Raw genomic sequence first — 21,236 nt, forward strand, 5'->3', positions numbered from 1 at the left:
GATGTACACAGTCCTCAGCCAGCCTAAGTGCAGGGCAAGTGCAACTGCAAGGCTATTCTAGGGAGGCAAATTGGTTCCCATTTCACAGCATAAGAGAATTGGTATCAGGCCAATCAGCACACAAAGAGCTCAGTTAGGAACTCTACCCCCACGTGGTTGAAAATGGAAGAGAACGTCCTAACATTCCAGAGGGAAAAACGAAAACAAGCATTGACAATGCCAATAGGCCCGGCTTTAAAGTAATACTGTATTGTAAGGTGAAGCATTACAAGTGATTAATATTGGAATAAGTATACATTTGCATGGAAGCAAAGAACTTTAGAATACTATTGGTGTAGCTTGAAAAGTCAGGTGAAAGTTGCACTGTCAAACCAGGCCTAAAAATCTATTTTGGTAAATGACTGCTACCTTCCCATCTGTATTGCTGTCAGAGAAAGACAAACACCTTAAATTACCTAGTTATCTAAGACACTTTTACAGCATTGAAATGTCATGTGTGTGCCCCTGAAAGTGCAAACTCAACCAGCTCTGTAAATAAACAAAATGATCACAACTGGAGGATGGAAAACACTTTTTGTGTGTGGAAGCACTCAATTTCTGCCCAATCAAATCATGTACTCCTGGCTTCCAATATGTGGGTGGAGCCAAAGCCCCTCTGTAGTAATGTTTACATAATTGTGTGGCAAACAGCTACACGGTCAAGCCATACCATAAAATGATTATCTGCCTTAATCTCTTACAGATTTCACAGTGCTTTTAAGAAGAAGCTATCAACAATATAACAAATAAAAACTAACAGTGTTATGCACAAAGTAATGTGCATCTCAAACTTGCTATTTTATGCACTTCTTTCTGGGGGGTTTTATGGTGCCAACATGGTCACACTGACACTTACACCTGGGCTGTCAGAGGTCCTGCAAAAAGCTGGAAAAGAGAAATGAAGACAACTGGGAAGAAAGGAAATGGAGTCAAAAGGAGAGTGCGAAGGAGAGGCAAATGAGTGAAAGAAAGGTTAAGGAGGTACAAAAAGGCAACAAACTGGTGTAGGAAAAAACTAATGGGAAAAAATAACAAGCATTGGCAAAGCCAACAGGTCACACCGAAACAAGATCTATTGGATTCGTTCATTTTGTTTTAGTTATGTTGCATTCCATAGTATGGTATGGTATGGATGAACTATTATTGTATAGTATGCTATGGTAAGACTGAAATTTTATGGTATGGTATGTCACTGTATAGTATGGTATGGTATGATATGATTAGGTATGGTATGATATGGTATGACTTGTGATTGTATAATATAGTATGGCCTGTTATTATATAGTAAGATAGGGAATGCTATGGCCTGTCAATGTACAGTATGGTATGATATACTATGGCATGTAATTGTATGGTAAGGTATGACATGGAATGGCTTGTTATTGCATGGTATAGTATATCATACCATTGTATGGTATGGTATGGTATGGTGTGGCCAGTCAATGCATGGTATGAAATAGCCTGTCGTATAGTATTTTTTTTTCAAGTTTCATTTATTGATACATTAGTACAATACCAAAGATTGATCGCTATAACTGTTACACTGGACATCTGATAGAATATAAGATAGTAGTATATGCTCTACAGTAGGAGTGAAAGATAAACACCCAGAGACAGCATCATTTGTCAGTATGCACACCATCTTTTTTATTTTTGTTTTCGTAATGATGCATGACCTTACTACTGTAAGCCACGTTTGTCCCTCTTCATGATCTGGTCTCAATATTCCAATGGTGTCACGAGTCCCCTCCTTCATCGTTGTCATTACTCTCCCTCCCAGTAAGGAGTCTTCAATGAGCCCCATATGTGTCTCGCCCGTGACCCCACAGGCCGCAGTGCATGTATGCTTCTGAGTGTGCGCTGCAAAATGCAAAATCTGGAAGCCTTTTCTCCACAGAAGGGGGGTGCTCCCCTTCCCCATGCCATAGCAATCCAGCACTTTCCCAAGAGCAGGGCCAAACCAACAAACTTCCTACTGTGCTTACATACCGCTTTGACCCAGCCCAACAGTGCTGTCAGAGCCTCAGTCTGGAGCGCCAGGCTGATGTCATTCAAGGTTTGGTACAGGCTGCTCCAGGATTCAGCAACCACCTTGCATTCGCATGCCAAGTGTAGAAAATCAGCTGTGGGAGAGTTACATCTTTCACAGACATCGCTATGGTGTGGTGTGGTGTGGTGTGTGGCCTGTCATTGTACAATATAGTATGGTCTGTTTTTGTGCAGTATGGGCTATCATTTTATAGTATATTATGGCATGGTAGGATATGGTATGGTATGGCCTGTTATTGTACAGTATGGTATGGTATGCTATGGCCTGTCTTTGTAAAGTATGGTATGGTATGGTATGGACTGCCATTGTATAGTATGGTATGGTATGCTATGGCCTGTCTTTGTAAAGTATGGTATGGACTGCCATTGTATAGTATGGTATGGTATGCTATGGCCTGTCTTTGTAAAGTATGGTATGGTATGGACTGCCATTGTATAGTATGGTATGGTATGGACTGCCATTGTATAGTATGGTAGGGTACAATCTGCTTTCCATCGCTACAAAGTTAAGGCAGAGAAGAAGCACAACAGAGAAAAACAGGTACTTTAATACAGCGGTGAAATTGCACATTGAGAAAAGGAAATGCTTTTAAATATTAAATAAGTCTGCGGGTATGGTGTCGCCCTGAAACATCTAAAAGCAAAGGTGGAGTAATGATTGCATTTAGAAAACGAACAAAGTATATTTAAACATTAAAGACATCCATCGCTGCAGTATCGCTGTGAAGCTTTTAAACATTCAATAAGTACGTAACAACAGTGTTAGCAAGGAGAAGAGAAACAGAAGACCAAAACATGTAGCGGTACAAACTGCTTTCCGTGGCTACAGTGTGAGCAGTTTAAAGAGGCACAGCAGAGAAAAACAGCCAGTCACATGAACTGCTTTAACAAGAGGTACCATTGCACGTTGAAATGAAAGAAAATATCTGTTAACATTCAGTAAGTGAGTGGCTACAGTGTTGTCCTGAATAATACAAAAGCAACTTTGTAGTAAAGATTAGATTTGGAAAAAGAACAAAGTGCTTTTAAACAAGAAATAAGTCCGTCGCTGCAGTATCACCCTTGAGCTTTTAAACAGTAAATAAGTCAGTGGTAAAGTACCTCCATCCGAGCGCGAGCAGCGGAAGGACACTAATAAAGACATAAATCAGTACTTGGTCCATGCTCTATCACATAGACAAACATGAAGAGCAAAAGTGAAACCGGCGCACTCAAACCAATGAGTAGCAAAGGAAATCAGAGAGATTATGAAGCCAACCGATAGTAAGTAAAGGGCCCATTAAGTGTAAATTCACAAAAGATCTTGCAGGCATCACCGCATACACTGCCTCAGGTGAGGTGTAAAGGAATGGTGCCTCCAACATCACAGAGTCAGACTCAGCTCACTGCAGTACTTTTGTTTTTTTTATTTTAGTTAAATTATTATTCCATGAGTGCCATTTCTCAACAATATGAAAGACATTTCACTAACAAAATTCCTACAAAATGCAATAGGACTTTGAAGAAAAAAAAATTAAGGGATTTTAGGAGGAGGACACCCCTCCAACCTCAACCCCAGCCCCCTTCTGAACACTTCTTCGGGCGGTCAGACTCACTCTCCTTGCTCGCTAGTAGCCTGATTGGTGTGGTTCAAAATGCAGGGTATATTCCTTTTCTCGCAACTCCCATGTGTGCCTATCATCTAAATGTCTGAATTTCAGAAGACCTTATCTATGGGACCATTAGTACATTTAGGAGACAAACCAAAGATTTGGCAAGAGCTCCAACGCTGAAATGTAACTAGGTGTACGCTTTCCAAAAAATGCCACATCTGCAACAACCTCTGAACAACCACATTTACACCCCAGACTGAAGCGTAAAACATTTAAAGACGTAGTGGCTTTACGGAGCGCCTTATCCAATACACTCACTCCAGCAAAACTCCAAATGGAAACATTGACATATTACATACCTACACCTAGAGCCACTATCAATTCTGGGATCCCAAGAGACAGACACACACACACCATCTTCTAAAAAGTAGCATGCTAGATATTTAAAGAGTAGTACATGTGTAAAATCGCTGTCTTCCTCCTTCAATTTTACAGAAATCAATTTACCGTAGAGAGAAGCTCTACGTGACCACGCTAGCCTTTCTTGTTTTATGTTTTAAATTTCCACACTATTTTATTTTCTTTGTTATTTTCGATGTTTATGTTTTTTACCAGTAAATGCAGTGCTCAGAGAGCTAGGCTCCAACACCAGGTGCCTGGGCTCCAGTCTTCTTTATTTTACCTTCCTATTTTCTCCTTCGGCTACACTAGGTCAAATTGCGTAGCCGAGTGAGACGTGCCTCATGCTTGATGATTGGCAGAGGGCATTTAAACAAAATGGACTTGAAGATGCATGCTGCGGGCATGCTGCTGGCACATTGAAGGTGAGCCAAAGGCAAGCCTGTCTGCACTTATCATATCCCTGTCTGCAGGGCCAGCGTCAGTCATAATTTTCCTCTGCAAATAGGACCCAAAACAGGTATCCTAGGTAATCCCTGCCTTCTTTATTCCAAGAGGATGCTTTTATCTCTTAATTCAACTATTATTCCTCACCCATTAGCATCTAGTATTTCATGGCTCAATCTTCCCTCATGTAATCAGAGTTCCAGTGGCTCTATCTTTAACATGACTACTTCCACTCCAAAGCAGAACTAGACTACCTCTTCTGTCTCCCATTCCATGATCTGCATATTGGTCAATGCTTGTTCGCTTCAGAAACATGTAAACACATTTTGGATCTATTAACCAGGTATAAACTGGATATTCTACTCATCACCGAGGATTGCATTCGAGACATACCCGGACCTAACTTCTTTTCAGCTTGCCCTTTCAACAATACTGTGTTTCATAAATGTTTTGCCTAAAGTCTCTAAAACACTTAATATTTGTGGAATCCTCCGCTAAAGACCACCATCTTAATATAGCAACTTTACAAATGCAAATTGTCTATGCTGGGGATTAGCCACTCCCAGTTTCTCTCACTGGGAGACTTCAATATGTGGGCCAAAACACCCAACAATAACATTTTCAGTAATTTTACTCCCACTCTTGAGCAATTAGTCTCCAGGCCCAACCCTATAACCAGACTATATATAGCAAACTTTGCCTCTACTTCTTTAATTGGGTGCACCCTCCCTCCACCCCAGCTTGGATTAAGCACTACCCTATTGCTTTTTCTAGTATTACCTCTCCCTGGTTTCTACAAAATTAACATCTTTGACCCTCCCATCCCGGATCCCAAGCTTTATCGTCCTTGGAGTCATCTTAACCTTCAAGATTGTGAAATTAAATGTCTTCATCCCTTGCCTTTGAGTCTTTCTTCACTTCGTTGGATTCTGTGGCCCATTACTTTAAAGAATAGTACTCCTCAGCCATTGATGTAGTTCTTCCTGCTGAAATCTTTCATCCTTACCATCAAACTCCTTCCGCCTCAAGGTGCACTAATGCATTAAAAATGTTTAACCCCCACTGTGAAAAAATGTGAACATCTATGGAGATTTGATCTTGTCGAACCCGCAGAACAAACTTTCTGAAAGGATTCTATTAGAAGCCAATGCTGCCTATTTCTCTGTCAGCATTTTCAATCCTTGCAACCTATCTAAAGAATTTTGAAGTGTTTCAGTCCATCCAGGCTCCTAGTTGTCTTCAGGCTACATCTTCCCAAAGTTTGCACAATGATCTAACTGAATATTTTTCTCACAAGTCTGACAAAATCTGCCAATCTTTTTTGACAACCCCCAAGTAATCCCAGCCTTGTTCCATTATCCTCACCCGCTCCTAAATTCAACTCTTTCCCTGCTATTCTTAGGGAAGATTTTCCCGCTCTTCTGGCCTCCGTTGAATCCAACCCACCTTCTGATCCATGTCCCCCTGAATCTTTCGCAGCCCTCTAACTTCCACTTGTCTTGACTTGTGCATTGCTTCTGACACAGCCCATGTATCTCATGTCTGGAAATTCACATTTGTCATTCCTTTATTGAGGAAACTTAATGCTGACCCATCTTGTATGAAACTTTTTTTCTTATTTCTCTATTGCCATTGCTAGTTAAGATCTTAAAAAGGAAAATAAATGCCATATCTCTCAATTATTGATGGCCAACAGCCTTCCGAGTGAAAGCCAATGTGGCTGCACCAAAACCACATTTATATCAGTACTAAACCATATCCTCCGACACATCTGGTATGGGCTGCTCGACTACCTTGGCAATGTTAGATCTCTCTGCAGGACGTTGACACTGTGTACCACTACCTTCTGTTGAGCAGTCTTCATGAAGTGGGTAAGTACACAAGACCAGGCCCTTGCTTGAACTGGTATAGGCCATCTAGGACCACGATGTCTGCATCAGCCAGACTCCTTTTTGTTTTGTTACACCATCTTTCCAAATTTGGAGTCTGCACTTTATCAATCTTTGCGGCTCACCTGTAGAATTCTCGTCTTTTCCATCTTCGCTGACAAACACTGGTACTTCCCTTCTGTAAACTTGCTATACACAAGCTAAACCAGGTTGCTTCTCTGTGCCTCTCCTATTTCAATCAGCGCCAGGACACCAAGTGCCTTCCCTCAAATGGATCTCTACCCACTATGTCCAGTGCCATTCCTCGTCCGTCTCTCAGGGCAAAGTCTCTATTGCCTTTCTAACCCTGTGTTTAAAAACTATGTCCCCAGTGCCTTTCTTCACCCCTTTCCTCCCGTGTCTCTTGCCACTCTGTCACCAGCACTGTTTCACCAGTGGATGTCCTGGCACTCTGACCCCAGTGCGTTTGTTTCCCTGTGTCAATAAAGCAATCAGGGATTTGTAAAGCAAGCTACTCACCCGTGAGGGTCTCAAAGCGCTGGGGGGAGGCGAGGGTGCTGCTCCAGGTCAGTCGAAGAGCCAGGTCTCGAGTATCTTCCTGAAGGTGTTCAGAGTAGGGGAGCTTCTGAGGTTGACTGGGAGCTCGTTTCAGGTCTTTGCTGCGACGTAGGAGAAGGCTCTACCGCCTGCTCTAGTTAGGGAGTTGAAACAGGTCAAGGCGACGGCGTTGATCTGACAGGTCATGGTGAGGGAGGAGCCTAGGATGATGCAGAGGCTCTGGGTGTGGACCGTTGGTGTGAGTGGGTTTCCAAGAACAGGGGCCCACCAGGTGCTGTCCCACGCTGTGGGGCAAGGTCCAAGGACTAGGACCTCAGTCTTCTCCGAGTTCACTTTAGGCAGCTGTCGCTCATCCAGGCTGCGACGTCTTCATTCCTTCTTGGAAGCTGAGTCTGGTGTCTTCGGGGTTCTTCGTGAGAGAGAGGATGAGCTGCGTGTCGTCGGCGTAAGATACAATGCTAAGCCCACGTTGTCCGACGATGGTGGCCATTTAGATGTTGAAAAGCATGGGGCCGACAGAGGATCGTTGGGGTACTCCATAGTTGATCTCTGTAGGTTTGGAGAGGAAGGGAGGGAGTCTCATCCTTTGCGTTCTGCCGGAGAGAGCAGTTACCCGAATTCGGGCGTTGTGGACTTTGGCCGCGAGAGTGCGGTGTGAGACGTTGTCGAAGGCTGCAGAGAGGTTTAGTAGGATAAGAGCTGCGGTGTGCTTGTGGTCGAGAAGCATGCGGAGGTCATCGGTGGCGGCGAGAAGGACAGTCTCTGTGCTGTGGTTGCTGCGAAATCCAGACTGGGAGTAGTCGAGGATGGCGTTCTCTTCGGTGAAGGTGGTCAGCTGGGCATTGATGAATCTCTCAGTGACTTTGGCTGCGATGGGAGGGAGAAAGATGGATCAGTAGTTTTTCAGGTCTGCCGGGTCGGCCGAAGGTTTCTTGAGCAGGGGCTTGACTTCTGCCCGCTTCCAGTTGTCAGGGAGATGCCAGATTCAAGGGAAGTGTTGATGGTCCAGCTCAGCTCGGGAGCTATGGAGCTGTGGTAGATGTGCAGCGGGCAGGGGTCCGTGACACCTCCTGAGTGGGTGTTCTTCATGGTCTTCGTGGTGTCTTCGGTGGCAGCAAGTTTCCAGGTGATGATGATTGGTCGGTTGTCGGTGGTGGTGATGTCAGGAGTATGTTCGCTGAAGTTGTCGTAGAGGACCTTCACTTTTATGTGGAAGTAGGAGCTGAGCTTGTTGCAGAGGTCCTGGGATGGAGGGACGTCAGTGGCTTCACTGGGGGGTTTGGTCAATCAATCAATTAAAGCATTTGTAAAGCGCACTACTTACCCGTGAGGGTTTCAAGGCGCTAAGGGGAGGGGGATACTGCTACTGTTCGAAAAGCCAGGTCTTGAGGAGTCTTTTGAAGGTCAGTAGGTCATGGGTCTGCCATAGGCGGATGGGGAGGGTCTTTCATGTCTTGGCGGCGAGGTGGGAGAATGATCTGCAGCCGGCGGTCACTCTTCGGATGCAAGGGCCAGTGGCGAAGGCGTGGTCAGCAGAGCGGAGCTGGCGGATGGGGGTGTAGAGGCTGAGTCGGGTGTTGAGGTACGCTGGTCCGGTGTTGTGGAGTGCCTTGTGTGCATGGGTGAGGAGCTTGAAGGTTATACTTTTGTTGACGGGGAGCCAGTGCAGGTCTCTCAGGTGGGGTGTGATGTGGCTGCGGCGAGGGATGTCGAGGATCAGGCGTGCGGAGGAGTTCTGGATGCGTTGGAGCCGTTTCAGGAGTTTGGCTGAGGCTCCTACGTAGAGGGCGTTTCCGTAGACCACTCTTCTGCTGATGAGGGCCTGGGTGACCGTCCTTCTCGTTCCATGGGGATCCACTTGTAGATCCTGCGGAGGGTGTTGAAGCAGGAGTAAGAGATGGCGTTGACCTGTTTCGGCAGTGAGAGGGGGTGGGTCAAGGTCCTAGGTTGCGTGCGTGGTCGGTGGGTGTTGGAGCTGTTTCTAGTGTGGTAGGCCACCAGGAGTCGTCCCAGGTCGAGGGGGTGGATCCGAGGATGAGGACCTCCATCTTGTCCAAGTTCAGCTTCAGTCGGCTGTTTCTCATCCAGTCGCCGATGGCCTTCCTTCCTTTGTGGAGGTTGGTTTTGGTGGTTTGGGGGTCCTTGGTGAGGGAGAGGATCAGCAGGGTGTCGTCGGCGTAAGAGATGATGTTGAGGTTGTGCAGTCGGGCGACGTGGGCGAGCGGTGCCATGCCATGTAGATGTTGAACAGCGTTGGGCTGAGGGATGAGCCCTGGGGTACGCCGCAGATTATCTCGGTGGCTTCGGAGTGGAAAGGGGGGAGGCGGACACTCTATGTTCTGCCGGACAGTAAGGAGGTGGTCCAGCCCAGGGCCTTCTCTTGGATCCTGGCATCGTTGGGGCGTGTTGTGGTGAACTGTTGTATGATGTTGAAGAGTTCCTTTGCATTACTGGCATTGGAGTGGATTTTATTCTTTATGAAGGTCTTCTTGGTGGTTCTATGAGCTGGTGGTATTCATTCATGGCGTTCCTATAGTTGTTCTGGTCTTCAGTGGTTTTCTTGTTCTGCCAGAGTTTCTCGAGGTGTCTGCAGGAGCGCCTGGCTTCTTGGAGGTTGGTGGTGAACCAGGCTGCCTTCATGGGGCATTGATTGACTGGGTGGTGGAGGAGTACGTGCTTGTCAGCACAGCTGGAGATCCAGCGGTGTAGTTCTATTGCTGCTGAGTTGGCCTATGTCGTGCCAGAGGGGGGGGGGGTCGTGGAGGAGGGTGACGTTGAGGATTTCCTCTGTGATCTTGCTATAGTTCCTTTGGGGAAGTCGTGGGGCGGTTTTGGGTGCGGTGGTGGTGTTGAAGGTGAAGTGTACACAGTGGTGGTCTGTCCAGAGGGGCTGCGTGGTGTGGCTGAAATTGAGGTTAGTCCCTCCTGTGAAGATGAGGTAGAGTGTGTGTCCGGCTTTGTGGGTGGGGGTGGTGACGAGCTGCTACAGTCAGAGGTTGGCGAGGTTGACGAGGAGGGTGGTAGAGTCGGGGTCCCTCTGGTTGTGGAGGTATAAGTTCAAGTCTCTGATAAGGATGTATTCCGTGGCGGCGATGGCATGGGGTGAGAGTAGGTCGGCTATGGTCGTGGCGGAAGAGGTGTGAGGCCCGGGGGTTCTGTAGATGAAGGTCCTGCGTAGCGTGGTTCTGGGGCTGGTTTGGATCTTGAAGTGGAGGTGCTCTGTGTTGGAGAGGGGGTCGCTCGTGCTGGAGGTGGAGAGTCAGAGGGATATCTTGTGTGCAATGGCGAGTCCTCCTCCTGGGCGGTGGGGGCGGTCCTTTCTTTCTTTGGATCGTGGATGGTGTTGGCGATGTCGGGGGCGGAGGTAGCGTTGGTCCACGTTTCTGTGAAGAAGGCGGCATCTGGCGTGATGGTGTCGAGCAGGTCCCAGATCTCCGTGGTGTGTCTGTGGAGGCAGCGCATGTTGAGGAGGATGCACGTCAGGGCTTCGGTGGTGCGGGCGTCCGTTGAGGGTTCAGCGGACGTGGGTGGGCTGTTCATGGTGAAGGATTGTCGGCAGTGTCGGCAGGAGAACTGGCCGTGGGTGGTGTTTGGCATCGATCTCTGGCAGTTGTTGTTTCTTCCGGGGTCGAGTGCAAGGAGGTCGGTTGGGCTGTAATGGAGGATGGCAGGAGAACAAGGGTTCTTGGCGCTGGCAGTGGTCTTGCTCGCACTCCCGCGTCGCCATTAAGTAGGTGCGGGAAGCGCAGCTCGGAGGCGGGGAGGCGGGAAGCCAGCAACAGCAGGAGGGCATGAGGGCAGAGTCGGGCACGAACAGAGGATAACAGCAAGGATGTAATAAGACAGAGAGGGTGCAGGAGTCAGAAAATGGGTCAAAAGGCAGAAAAAAGCAGAAAACGGGTCAGAAGGCAGAAAAAGGCAGAAAACGGGTTCGAAGGCAGAAAAGGGCAGAAAACAGGTTAGAGGCCGAAAAAGGCAGAGAGAGATGCATGGGCAACAGGGGAAGGCAGAAGAAGGTGCTTGACAGTGGAGCTGCAAGGGGAGAGCAGTTCTCGGACCAGGAGGTCAGGGGTCTTGCTCGCACTGCCTCGCAGCAGCCGTCATTAAGTAGGGGAGGGGGCAGGAAGAGCAGCTGGGAGGTGGAAAAGCGGGAGGCAGGAAAGCAGAAAGAAGAGCACAGGGGCAGAAGCGGGCACGAGCAGAGGAGAAAAAGCAGAGATGGAATAAGACAGAGAGGGTGCAGGAGTCAGAAAAACAGTCAGAAGGCAGAAAAAAGCAGAAAACGGCTCAGAAGGCAGAAAAAGGCAGAAAACAGGTTAGAAGGCAGAAAAAGGCAGAAAACAGGTTAGAGGCAGAAAAAGGCATAAAGAGGTGCACGGGCAGCAGAGGAAGGCAGAAGAAGGCGCTTGACAGCAGAGCAGCGGGGGGAGAGCAGATCTCTGACCAGGAGGTCAGGGGTCTTGCTCACACTGCCTCGCAGCAGCCGCCATTAAGTAGGGGAGGGGGGCGGGAAGCACAGCTGGGAGGCGGGAAACCAGCAACAGAGGGAGGCCACAGGGGCAGCAGCGGGCATGAACAGAGGAGAACAGCGAGGATGGAATAAGACCGAGAGGGAGCAGCAGTCAGAAAACTGATCAGAAGGCAGAAAAAAGCAGAAAACGTGTCAGAATTATTATTATTATTATTATTAATTAACACTAATTAAGCGCATGGCTACAATGAGGCATACCAGCGCTAACGGCAGAACACAGGCATAGAGAAGTGACTACCAGTTGATATTCTGGAATAGCCAGTTTTTAAGACCCTTCCGAAAGGTGAGGTGGGATGTCTCTGAACGCAGATTCAGGGGAAGAGAATTCCATTATTTTGCTGTGTTATATGAAAAGGAGCGACCCCCGCTCCGCATTGTTTGAATTTTAGGGATAGTGGCTAGATTTAAATTCACCGAGCGGAGTAGTTTCCTTGGACGATGTGCCGTAATAAGGGACTGGTTGATGAGGGGGCCCATACCCGTGAGGATCTTGTGGGCAGTGCATAGGGCTTTGAATGTAATCCTCTCCTCTATGGGCAGCCAATGTAGGGTCTTTAAACCGGGCATGGCTGACTGCGTTCTGGACGAACCCAACAAAAGTCGTGCGGCACAGTTCTGTGTCACCTGAAGCTTCCTTAAGGTAGATTTAGGTGCTCCTAGGTACAAAGAGTTGCCATAGTCCAGGCGCAAGAGGACCAAGGCCTGGACCATAATTCTCCTTGCCCCCATGGAAAGTAGGGGGAAGGACTTTCTGCAGCATTCTAAGAATGCTGTGACAGACCCCTGACACTACCACTGCTTGCTGGTCGAATTTAAGAGACTTATCAAGCCACACGCCCAAGCTCTTTATTTTAGACTTCAGGACCGGGGGGGCAGACAGGTTGGCCATGACAGTTTGAGCTCCTTCTTGGATGTATTACCTAGATATATGATTTCAGTTTTGTCTCCATTAAGTCTGAGACACAAATGTTGTATCCAGGTGGCTACCTTCTCCAGTCAGGATTCTAGGTCAGATGAAACATTAAGCGGGTGATTTGGAGATACCACCAGCTGAGTGTCATCCGCGTAAGTGAGAACTTGGACCCTGGATGACCTCAGCCAGTGGCCTCATATACACGTTAAAAAGCGTGGGACTCAGAGAGGATCCCTGAGGAACACCATAGCTGAGAGGTAATGACCTAGAGGTGGATTCCCCCGCACACACCTGGAATGTTCCGCCATTGAGGAAGGATTGGATACAAGAGATGGCTCCACCTGACACCTCCCTCCTAAGCCTTTCAATAAAGATGTTAAAATTAACCGAATCGAAAGCGGCACTGAGGTCAAGGAGGATAATGGCCGCTGCTCTATGCATTAGGCACTATGCCCCCTGTGCTTAGCGATGACTTGCCAATGGAGTGTGCTACAAACATGTATGTACTGAGTATCTTACCTCTTCATATGACCTTCATACTAAATATATAAGAAAGACTAAACTCATCTCTACAAAGGGCATGTGTACCATTGTGCAACTCCATCCTTGCCTCATAATGGTGGTCACAAGGTACAACTATTCAAATCTGACGTTGGATTTTCAGGCTTCACACATCCTTTTCAGTTTCACTATAAAACAGTGAAAAGATGGCATATGTGGTACTTTATTTCACAGACTTTATAGTCCATGGCACGTGCAGTGTCGTGTTATTTCGCAAGAAACACTGGTATGTTTGGTTTCCTGTTCAAGATAGAAATAAGCTGTGACAGTTGGAACAATTTGTTTTCCTTGGTTTCATTTCCTTAAATGTTTCTTATATCTATTTTCACCCAGGGCTGCTTGCATCATTCCAGAGAGCTGGTTCTTTCAGGGGTTGTTAAATGGGTTGTAAACCGTAGATACTGGTACTAAGCGACGTCGCCTATTGGGTTTGTATGCTGCACCTTCATGTGACTTGGTACCCTTGCGTGTGCAAAGGGCCAAAACACTTGTACGGCTTGAATCAGCTCCTACTACACTGCAGGCATGAGATGGTCTGCTTGTAGTCAGTGAATTATGTGGTGTTCTTCCTCTGCTAAGGGCCTGTATGGTTCTCTCTCGGGTGCTTGGCTTTTCAAGTGCAAAAAATTATGGATTTAGGCCCAGATCTTCGTACTGGGGTGAATGTATGACATTGTTCTGCATTCTGTCCATCAACTGTGGTTTTGCATTTGTCACCCCGAGTGGGATGGGTGTGCTCAGACGTGAGTCCCATGCACTCCACACCACTGTATTCAAGCAAGCCGGGCTGAAGACGGCTGGAATGCCAGAAACCGGTCCTCGGAAGCTTGTTTCCGGTCCAGGGAAGGCATGGCTTGGCAGTTCTAGCTGGACTGTTCCCATGAGGCACAGGGTCAGACTGATTTGCATATGTCATATGCCATGTCTGAACTGGGGTGGTGTGGAGTGCAAAAAAATGATGGATTTAGGCCCAGATCTCTGTTCTGGGGTGAATGTATGACATTGTTCTGCATTCTGTCCATCAACTGTTGTTTTGCATTTTTTTCTTTTCAAGTGAGGCACATCACTCCCTCGTACCAATACCCTACACTCCTAGAGATGAGACTTGGAGGCGCTACCCAGGTGGTGAAGAATAGCTTCCCAGAATCTTGGGGCTACCTGCCCATCATGCTTGGAGACTCAAAGGTCGTAAGGCAATTGAGACATACTGCTGAGAGACACAGGGGGAAAGGCACCGGGCACTTGCCCTTACAGACACAGGGGCAGGATTAGAAGATTACAGTTTTACCTGAAGTGGTTTTGGGAGAAAAGTATGTTTATTGGCTTAATATTTTACTCTTTTGTAGCTATTCACGAAATACAATATGACTTGAATTCTAGCTGGAAGACTACAATAGGTATTAAAAGTTTCCTCAGACTCACAACAATATATGAAATCATTACGTTCAAGGTCAGGAGGAGAATAGAAAGATCTAAGCTTCAATGTTGCATCTTGACAATACAACAATCAAGTTTTTGGACATAAAAGGCACTGTGAAAGCCAGGAAGGAGGCCTTAAAATAGCTGTGGTCCCTTATTTTGTAGCCTCTGGCATCCAAGTTATAGTCCTTTCTTCGAAGGCTACAGATCACACAGGCATTTCAAAGGATCTTTGAGTTAGGAAGACAATGGCACGAAAGCCAACCTCATTTAGTGCATGCCAAATATGGGAGCAAGATGGGATGCTAGGATTGTAAAGGCCTCATTGACATGGACTGTGCCCACACATGTGACTGCTGTTGCTAATATACTTATTGCTTAATCAAGGCTACTCTTGATGTCTTGCAGTGTCAAGCCTCCAAACACTTCATGACATTCTATTGGCCTCCTTCACTACTCCATATTCTGTTTTGGGGAGATATATAGATGATGAGATTTTGATCTGGACTGGGTCATGTCAAGAAATGAATGCATTTCTGGATTATCTAAATAACAACCCCTTTAATGTGAGGTTTAATATGTTCATGATTTATAAACAGAATATCTTTTTTTATGTTGAATTGTACCAGAAGAATATTCGGTTGAGCGAAGACTGTTTAGGAACAAGATGGCTCCTATCAGTATACTTGAGCTTAGATACTGTGAAAGGACCGACATCAGAGGAAAATATAGTGAGAATGACAATTTAAAAAAAGGAATAAAATATCTGGAGGAATGATTTGCGAGAAGGGTATGCAATAGATCATACTTGAATGTGGCAAAGAAGAATATAAAAAAGATCAAGAGATTGAATACGTTCGCCGCCAAGACTATACTGGATACATCATATGGAGAGATATCCTTTATCACCACATACAATCAAGACTGAAATAACATATTAGAATTTCTTAGAAGACATTGGAACATACTAAAAGGGGTGTCCGGCTTGCACCATTTTTGGGTGATAAACTAAGAACAACATATAGAAGGGGTACCTACTATAAGAAATATGATTAGTCCCAGTTATCTTCCACCACTGAGAATTGCTTTCTGTATCGCCCTATAGGTTTTTTTTTTTTACCTGTAACAATTGCAAGGTTTGTAAGAGTCAGAGTCAGAGTCAAAAATACTTTATTCGATTAGTTAAAATCATAAAAGTATACTACATAGACACATATAAATGCATATAGGGTATAAAAAACAATATGGAAACATGTACAGAAATATAACGTTGGGAGTAACAATTCATTCATATTTCAATAACACGGTTCAGTGATGTAGTGTACGTTTAAAAAAAATATTTAAAAGGCAGTAAAAAACATTAAAAGAGCAATTACTGAGGGAAAAACGGGGGCGGATGTTACATTTAGATTTTCCTATTAACTTTTTACTTGTGCTTTTTAAGGTAAATCTAACGCCTCGATACATTCTCACAATATATTCTATAAATACTTCATTCATTGGCAGTTTCAAAAAATATTTAAAAAGCTATATGGTGCAAGATATTTATACAAATCTACAAACATAGGCTATGTAATACTACACCTATATTTACATGATTCAGTCAATATTTAAGGGATTTAAGGGATTTATTGATCTGAGACGTTTGGCTCTCATGGCTGCCACCAAAAAACTTGCGACCCCATACATTACAATAGAAGTCTCCATAGTTTGCAAAAACAGTAAAGCAGGTTTTACTTGCATGAATCCCCTATTTCTCAGCAGCGGTAGTATATATTTTTTTCTCCCCTCCGCAAAAAAGGGACAAAAAAACATAAAATGGGTCAGGTCTTGATCGGAGAAGGAGTCACATTCACATGGGATGTTATCCCTTGGTTTATTCCATTTCTGGTATTCCCCTAGAAGAATGTGCATCTGGTTGAAACGGAATTTGGTGAGAAGCCACCGATGATACGGCCTATTCACTACCCTTAAATATGGCTGAATGGACATAGTAGATACAACAATATAATGAGCCCTCACAGTAATTTTCTCTAATTCTAGTGCTTCTCGCCGCATATTCTTGGACTCTAAAAATTGTGTTTTGATCCAATTAACATCTTCCTTACACAGCCTCTCGGGGTTACTATACAAGTCAACTCGACCCAAATGGGTAGCAGCAGACTTAATATAGCTCAGCCATTTAATATCATTAACTCTGTCTCTACCCATGCAGTCAGTGATAATTTGACGGTTTAACTTCAAATCAGGGTTCACCCATATTTTCACCCAAAGCAGTAAAGGGGCAAGGTTAAGGGTGTCTTCAATGTACCCTTGCCCCAATTCTGTTAAGACAGAAAAAATGGTTTGTAAATAATCGGTTACAATAAAAGCAATGAGTTTTCCGTAACACACTTTATAAATTGTAACAAAGTGTGTGCAGTATATATGTCATTATTTGCAGTGGTAAGAAAGTATATGTGGGGAGTACCACATGGTAGTTAAAATGAAGGATTCAGGAGCAATTAAGAGCAGTTAAGAATAATGGCCCACATAGTGCTTTGTTCGTTGTGCTCATTCTTAATATGTACTGTCAGAGAGCTCAGATTTCACGGTCTGGATATACAACTAAGCCTATTAAAGGAGTGAGAGCCCTGATATTACGAAGGTGTGAAGCTAAATGGATCTGCCATTTAGGAGCAGTCAGTAAGGGTCTGAATATGGAGAATGAACTCCATTATTGTTATAGTGCCAAAAGCAGTCATGAGAAGAGGTTGCACAGGGACAATTCTCATGATTGGTGCTGTTCAGACAAGTATTCCCACATATAGTAGAAGTTGGAGAGGGGCAGTCTTCCTCACTGGTGTTGCTTGGATGTTTAATAATTATTTGACTGAATCCCCTAGAATCAGTCATCGTAATTGATTGGTTTGGTGGATAGGAGCAAGATTCTGTAATTTCTTAGATATGAAATATTTTTGGATTTCAATATAGACAGAACTGAAAGAACTTTCACATTAAATCTCTCTTAAATCAAATTATAAATGAAATGTTTGTGATTGGAGCCGGTATAACTGTGAGAATCGTGATGCTAAACAATGTGTGTGTGTGTGTGTGTGTGTGTGTGTATGTGTCTTGTAAAGCGCACTGCTGCCCTGAGGTGTTGTGGTGCTGTAGACCGCTGGGGAACCCGTCCTGGCTATCCCTGTGAGATAGTCCCTACTGGGTATCTCCAAGGTGAAACCAAGCATCCCGGCGAATATGGGGGGCCGTTGTAGAGATGAGGCAAGCTAATGCCCAGAGTTGCCGAGTGTGATCCCTGGTTAGAGTAGGCACAGAGGTGAGAATTATCGAGTCCGCTGACCCTGGTCCACGACCCTGCCACGTCGGGAATTGAACCCTGGTCCCGGGCCGTTCTCGGCTTCATGGTCTGCCGCCTCTAACCAGTGAGCCACACCACTCCACGAAGTAGATTGTAATAAATATAATTGAACATTAGTTAATTTTGTGTATATATAATAATGGAATATCACAATTGCCCATAATACCAAGGCTATTGAGATATTGAAATTAGATGCATTTAGTTGATATTAAGTCTGGGTGCTACAAGCATGTTGTACTTTGACCAGCTTACATATACAGCAATAGGGAATGTGTACGGAGGTAAGATGGAGAACGTAGTAGCTACATGCATGTTTAATTTTAGGCCAGTTGACATATGATGTACTGTCATTGATATTAAGCTCTGCCTGCTACATGCACACTCGCTTAGTTTACATATGCAGTAATAGGTCATCATACCGCCGTAAGATTGTGTAAGCATCTAAAAGGTGGGTCTCTAGGTCTATTTTATATATATGGTAATAGAGTCTTAGAATGGTTTTAAAATGTCAAACAATGGGGAGTTTATATGCATTTTGTAGATATCAGGTCTGGTTACTACAAGCATGCTGTCCTTTTTTCAGTTAACATAAACTGTAACAGGGAATTGTCCCGACATAAGATGGAGTAAGTAGCTAACCAGTCATGCATTCATTCATCCCTACAGACTTTACATGGAAGCTGCAAAGAGGGAGTCAGTGCTCTAGCCCGTCATTCAAGAACGAAGAGGCAGGAGTCTTGGACGCAGCAAAATAGCTGGTAGGGAATTTCAAATCTGATGATCTGGACTACTCGGAGTCATTGAAGGGATCTACAAGCCCTGGGTGATTCTTAATCAATCATGTTAAGGGCACAGACAAGTCACACTGCAAGGTTTTGCAGTCACTGAAATTTGTCGCTAAGAGTGGCAATTGAGAACCAGGCAGATGGAATCAAAATAGTTTTTAGAGTGTAGATGACACAAAGGCGCTTGCTATGGGTTCGCTTGTGGTTGAGGGAAATAAAAAGGAAGCAAGAAGATTTTGAGAGAGACCACCAAGTTGGCTCGATTGATAGAATAGATGTGTGTGGGTGTCCATTCCCCTCGTCGTCCCTCACAAGCTGAATCTAAAGTTAGGTTTAAGAAAATTGCTTACGGAAAATGGTCTGCATCAGGAATTAATAAAAAAATAAGACACTCACCAAAGAGGACCAAAGTCAAATTGGTACTGCAGTCCAGGCGTACCAATTGTTTACCAATCGACTGTGCAAAGTGGTATGAAAAGCTTCAGTGAAGTCTAAATACATCACATGCACAGTCCATAGCTGTCAAGTTTTGCAGGTCCTCGTTTGTCCAGTGTTTTCCCTTAGAATTGTGGGACATGTAGTCCTGGTTGTATATGGGGATTCATAAAACTACAATACCTAGAATTCTTAGGACAAAACAGGACTGGACAAGCTAGTCACACATGGACCTGGATAACTTGGCAGCTATGGCAGTCAGTTTGTCTAGTCACCTTGTCAAAGGACACAGCTGGTTCAAACATGCACAAGGCAATATGACTGCCGGGAGACAGACACCACTTATAGCACACCTTACTCCTGGGAGAGGGGGAGGGTTAGGAATAGGGGCAATATCTCATGGTTTCTCTGCTGTAGGTGCCTAGGCGTCCTCTACATTAGAGCAGGCCCTGCTGGAGATATGCTAGTGCATGGCAAAGTACAGTCGAGCAAACAGGCTGTGCACACAATTCATTCCAGGGTTTGATAAAACTGCACTTGAGAACAATGAATGTTTGCCTGCTCCACTCACCAGTACAGGAGCACCAGGGCGACGGCCAGCAGGGTCACGGTGATGGCGGCTCCGCCCACTTCCAGAGGGGGGCTCCCGGGCTCCATGTTGCTGTGCTGGGTGGCAGGGTCCTTCCCTTGCACGACCTCGGGCCCGCGTCCACTGACAGGAACCGAGACCTGCGAGGAGGAGAGAGAAAGGCACGGCTGAGCCCAGGCATTGCAAGCACGCTTATCTCCAGCCAGTCACTTCGCTTCCTGCAGGCGAGGGGGGCATGGGGGGACCCGCGCTCTCGCTCCTCCACGTCTGAGGGATGAAACAGCAACTTTTGTGACCACGAGGGCTATAAATATTTACAGGGAAGCAAAGGCCTGAGGGCTCTGTCACGGAGAGGACCCCCCCAGACGGAGTACACAAGTCAAGGCTGTAAATAAATTATGTTATTTATACAATAAAGTACTCTTTACAATACAAGAGCCCTTGTGCACGTTACAGGGAATTTCTAGACCAAACTCAAGATTGAGGCCGAAGCTAAATAAATTGGCAGTATCATATTGGAAAAGCTGAAGGCATCGTGACTATCCATGCGATGAGGTAGAGGGCGCCCTTAGGGCTACACATGAGTGCACGTGCACATGCCAGCACGCAACCACCTGCGTCACCTCGAAGCGCATAGCAGCCGGCGCAGACGCAGAGCTCACCTGGGCCTGTCTACAGCACGGAGCACTGTGGATAACGGGCCGGAAGTAGGCACGCAGGACAAGAGGGTAGGAATGCGGGTATTCAGCAATATGTTCTTGGGAAAGTTCTAGATAGCTCTGGCCTGCAATTGCGCACACTGAGCAAGGCATATGTGTCTAATGCAGGTAGGGTGGCCAACTGGCATGGGTGCAAATTCATGATGGTCAGTGTAAAAATTCAGGACAAAGGGTTAAAATTCAGGACAAAAGATCAAAATTCAGGATATAAATTTGGGACAAAACATACGTTTTACAGACATATCAGAGGAGGTCGCACAATAGTATATAAATAAATAAATAGACAACCAAAATAAGTACAAGTCAAAATAAGTTTATATAAGGTTGAGACAATCGTGCACTTCACAATTTTTCAGTATGCGCACAGCTTTGCAAAGGGACACCAGGCCCTTTCTGCAATCAAGATTTGGGCAGCAGAAGGCACACCACATGCTCTCACTATAATAGGGCCCATTGCCATTCTATCTGTGATAATCGTTTGCAGTCTCAGAATAACTATGGGCCAGTCCACAGTCTTTGTGAGGTTCAGGAGGGGCTGCTGTAGGCAGCCTCAACCTACAGATTGCAAGATAGGTGCGAGAGGCCCAGAGTGGAAACTTTTAAACTCTTGAGGGCTCTCGTAGGAGAACAGCATATCTTCCTGAAATTCCCCAATTTAATTTACGGTCGCCTTACAGACATCATACTAAAATAACAGACAGTCCGTGAAATTTACGAAGGTTGGTCACCCTAAATGCAGGGGGGGCTCCTCCACGTTGGCGGAGGAGCGTCGACCCACTACTTTCTTGCAGTGCGAGATACAAAAACATAAAATGGTATTATGAATACCACTTTATGCTTCCGCTTCTCGCACTGAGAGAAAGAAGAAGGCAGGGTTTGGTTGGGGGCGGGCGGGTGGGCGTTTCTGCTCCAAGCAGGGGAGGAGTGGCTCGCCCACTGTTGTGGGCGCT

General features: G+C 45.6%; 1 protein-coding gene across 3 annotated transcripts in view; it reads right to left on the reverse strand.

Annotated features, from left to right (window-relative positions):
* The window catches only part of TBXAS1 (thromboxane A synthase 1), a 542,795-nt gene that overhangs the window by 403,726 nt on the left and 117,833 nt on the right, over positions 1-21,236 (reverse strand). For all 3 annotated transcript variants that reach the window (XM_086952948.1, XM_086952950.1, XM_086952949.1), the window contains exon 2: positions 19,550-19,707. Coding sequence is in view for 2 of the 3 variants with exons in the window: in XM_086952950.1 (XP_086809076.1) it covers positions 19,550-19,635 (86 nt within the window). In the remaining variant the exon portion in view is untranslated. The remainder of the gene's footprint in view (positions 1-19,549; positions 19,708-21,236) is intronic.

The sequence above is a fragment of the Lissotriton vulgaris genome, chromosome 1_2 (genome assembly GCF_964263255.1).
Source record: "Lissotriton vulgaris chromosome 1_2, aLisVul1.2, whole genome shotgun sequence".
NCBI lineage: Eukaryota > Metazoa > Chordata > Amphibia > Caudata > Salamandridae > Lissotriton > Lissotriton vulgaris.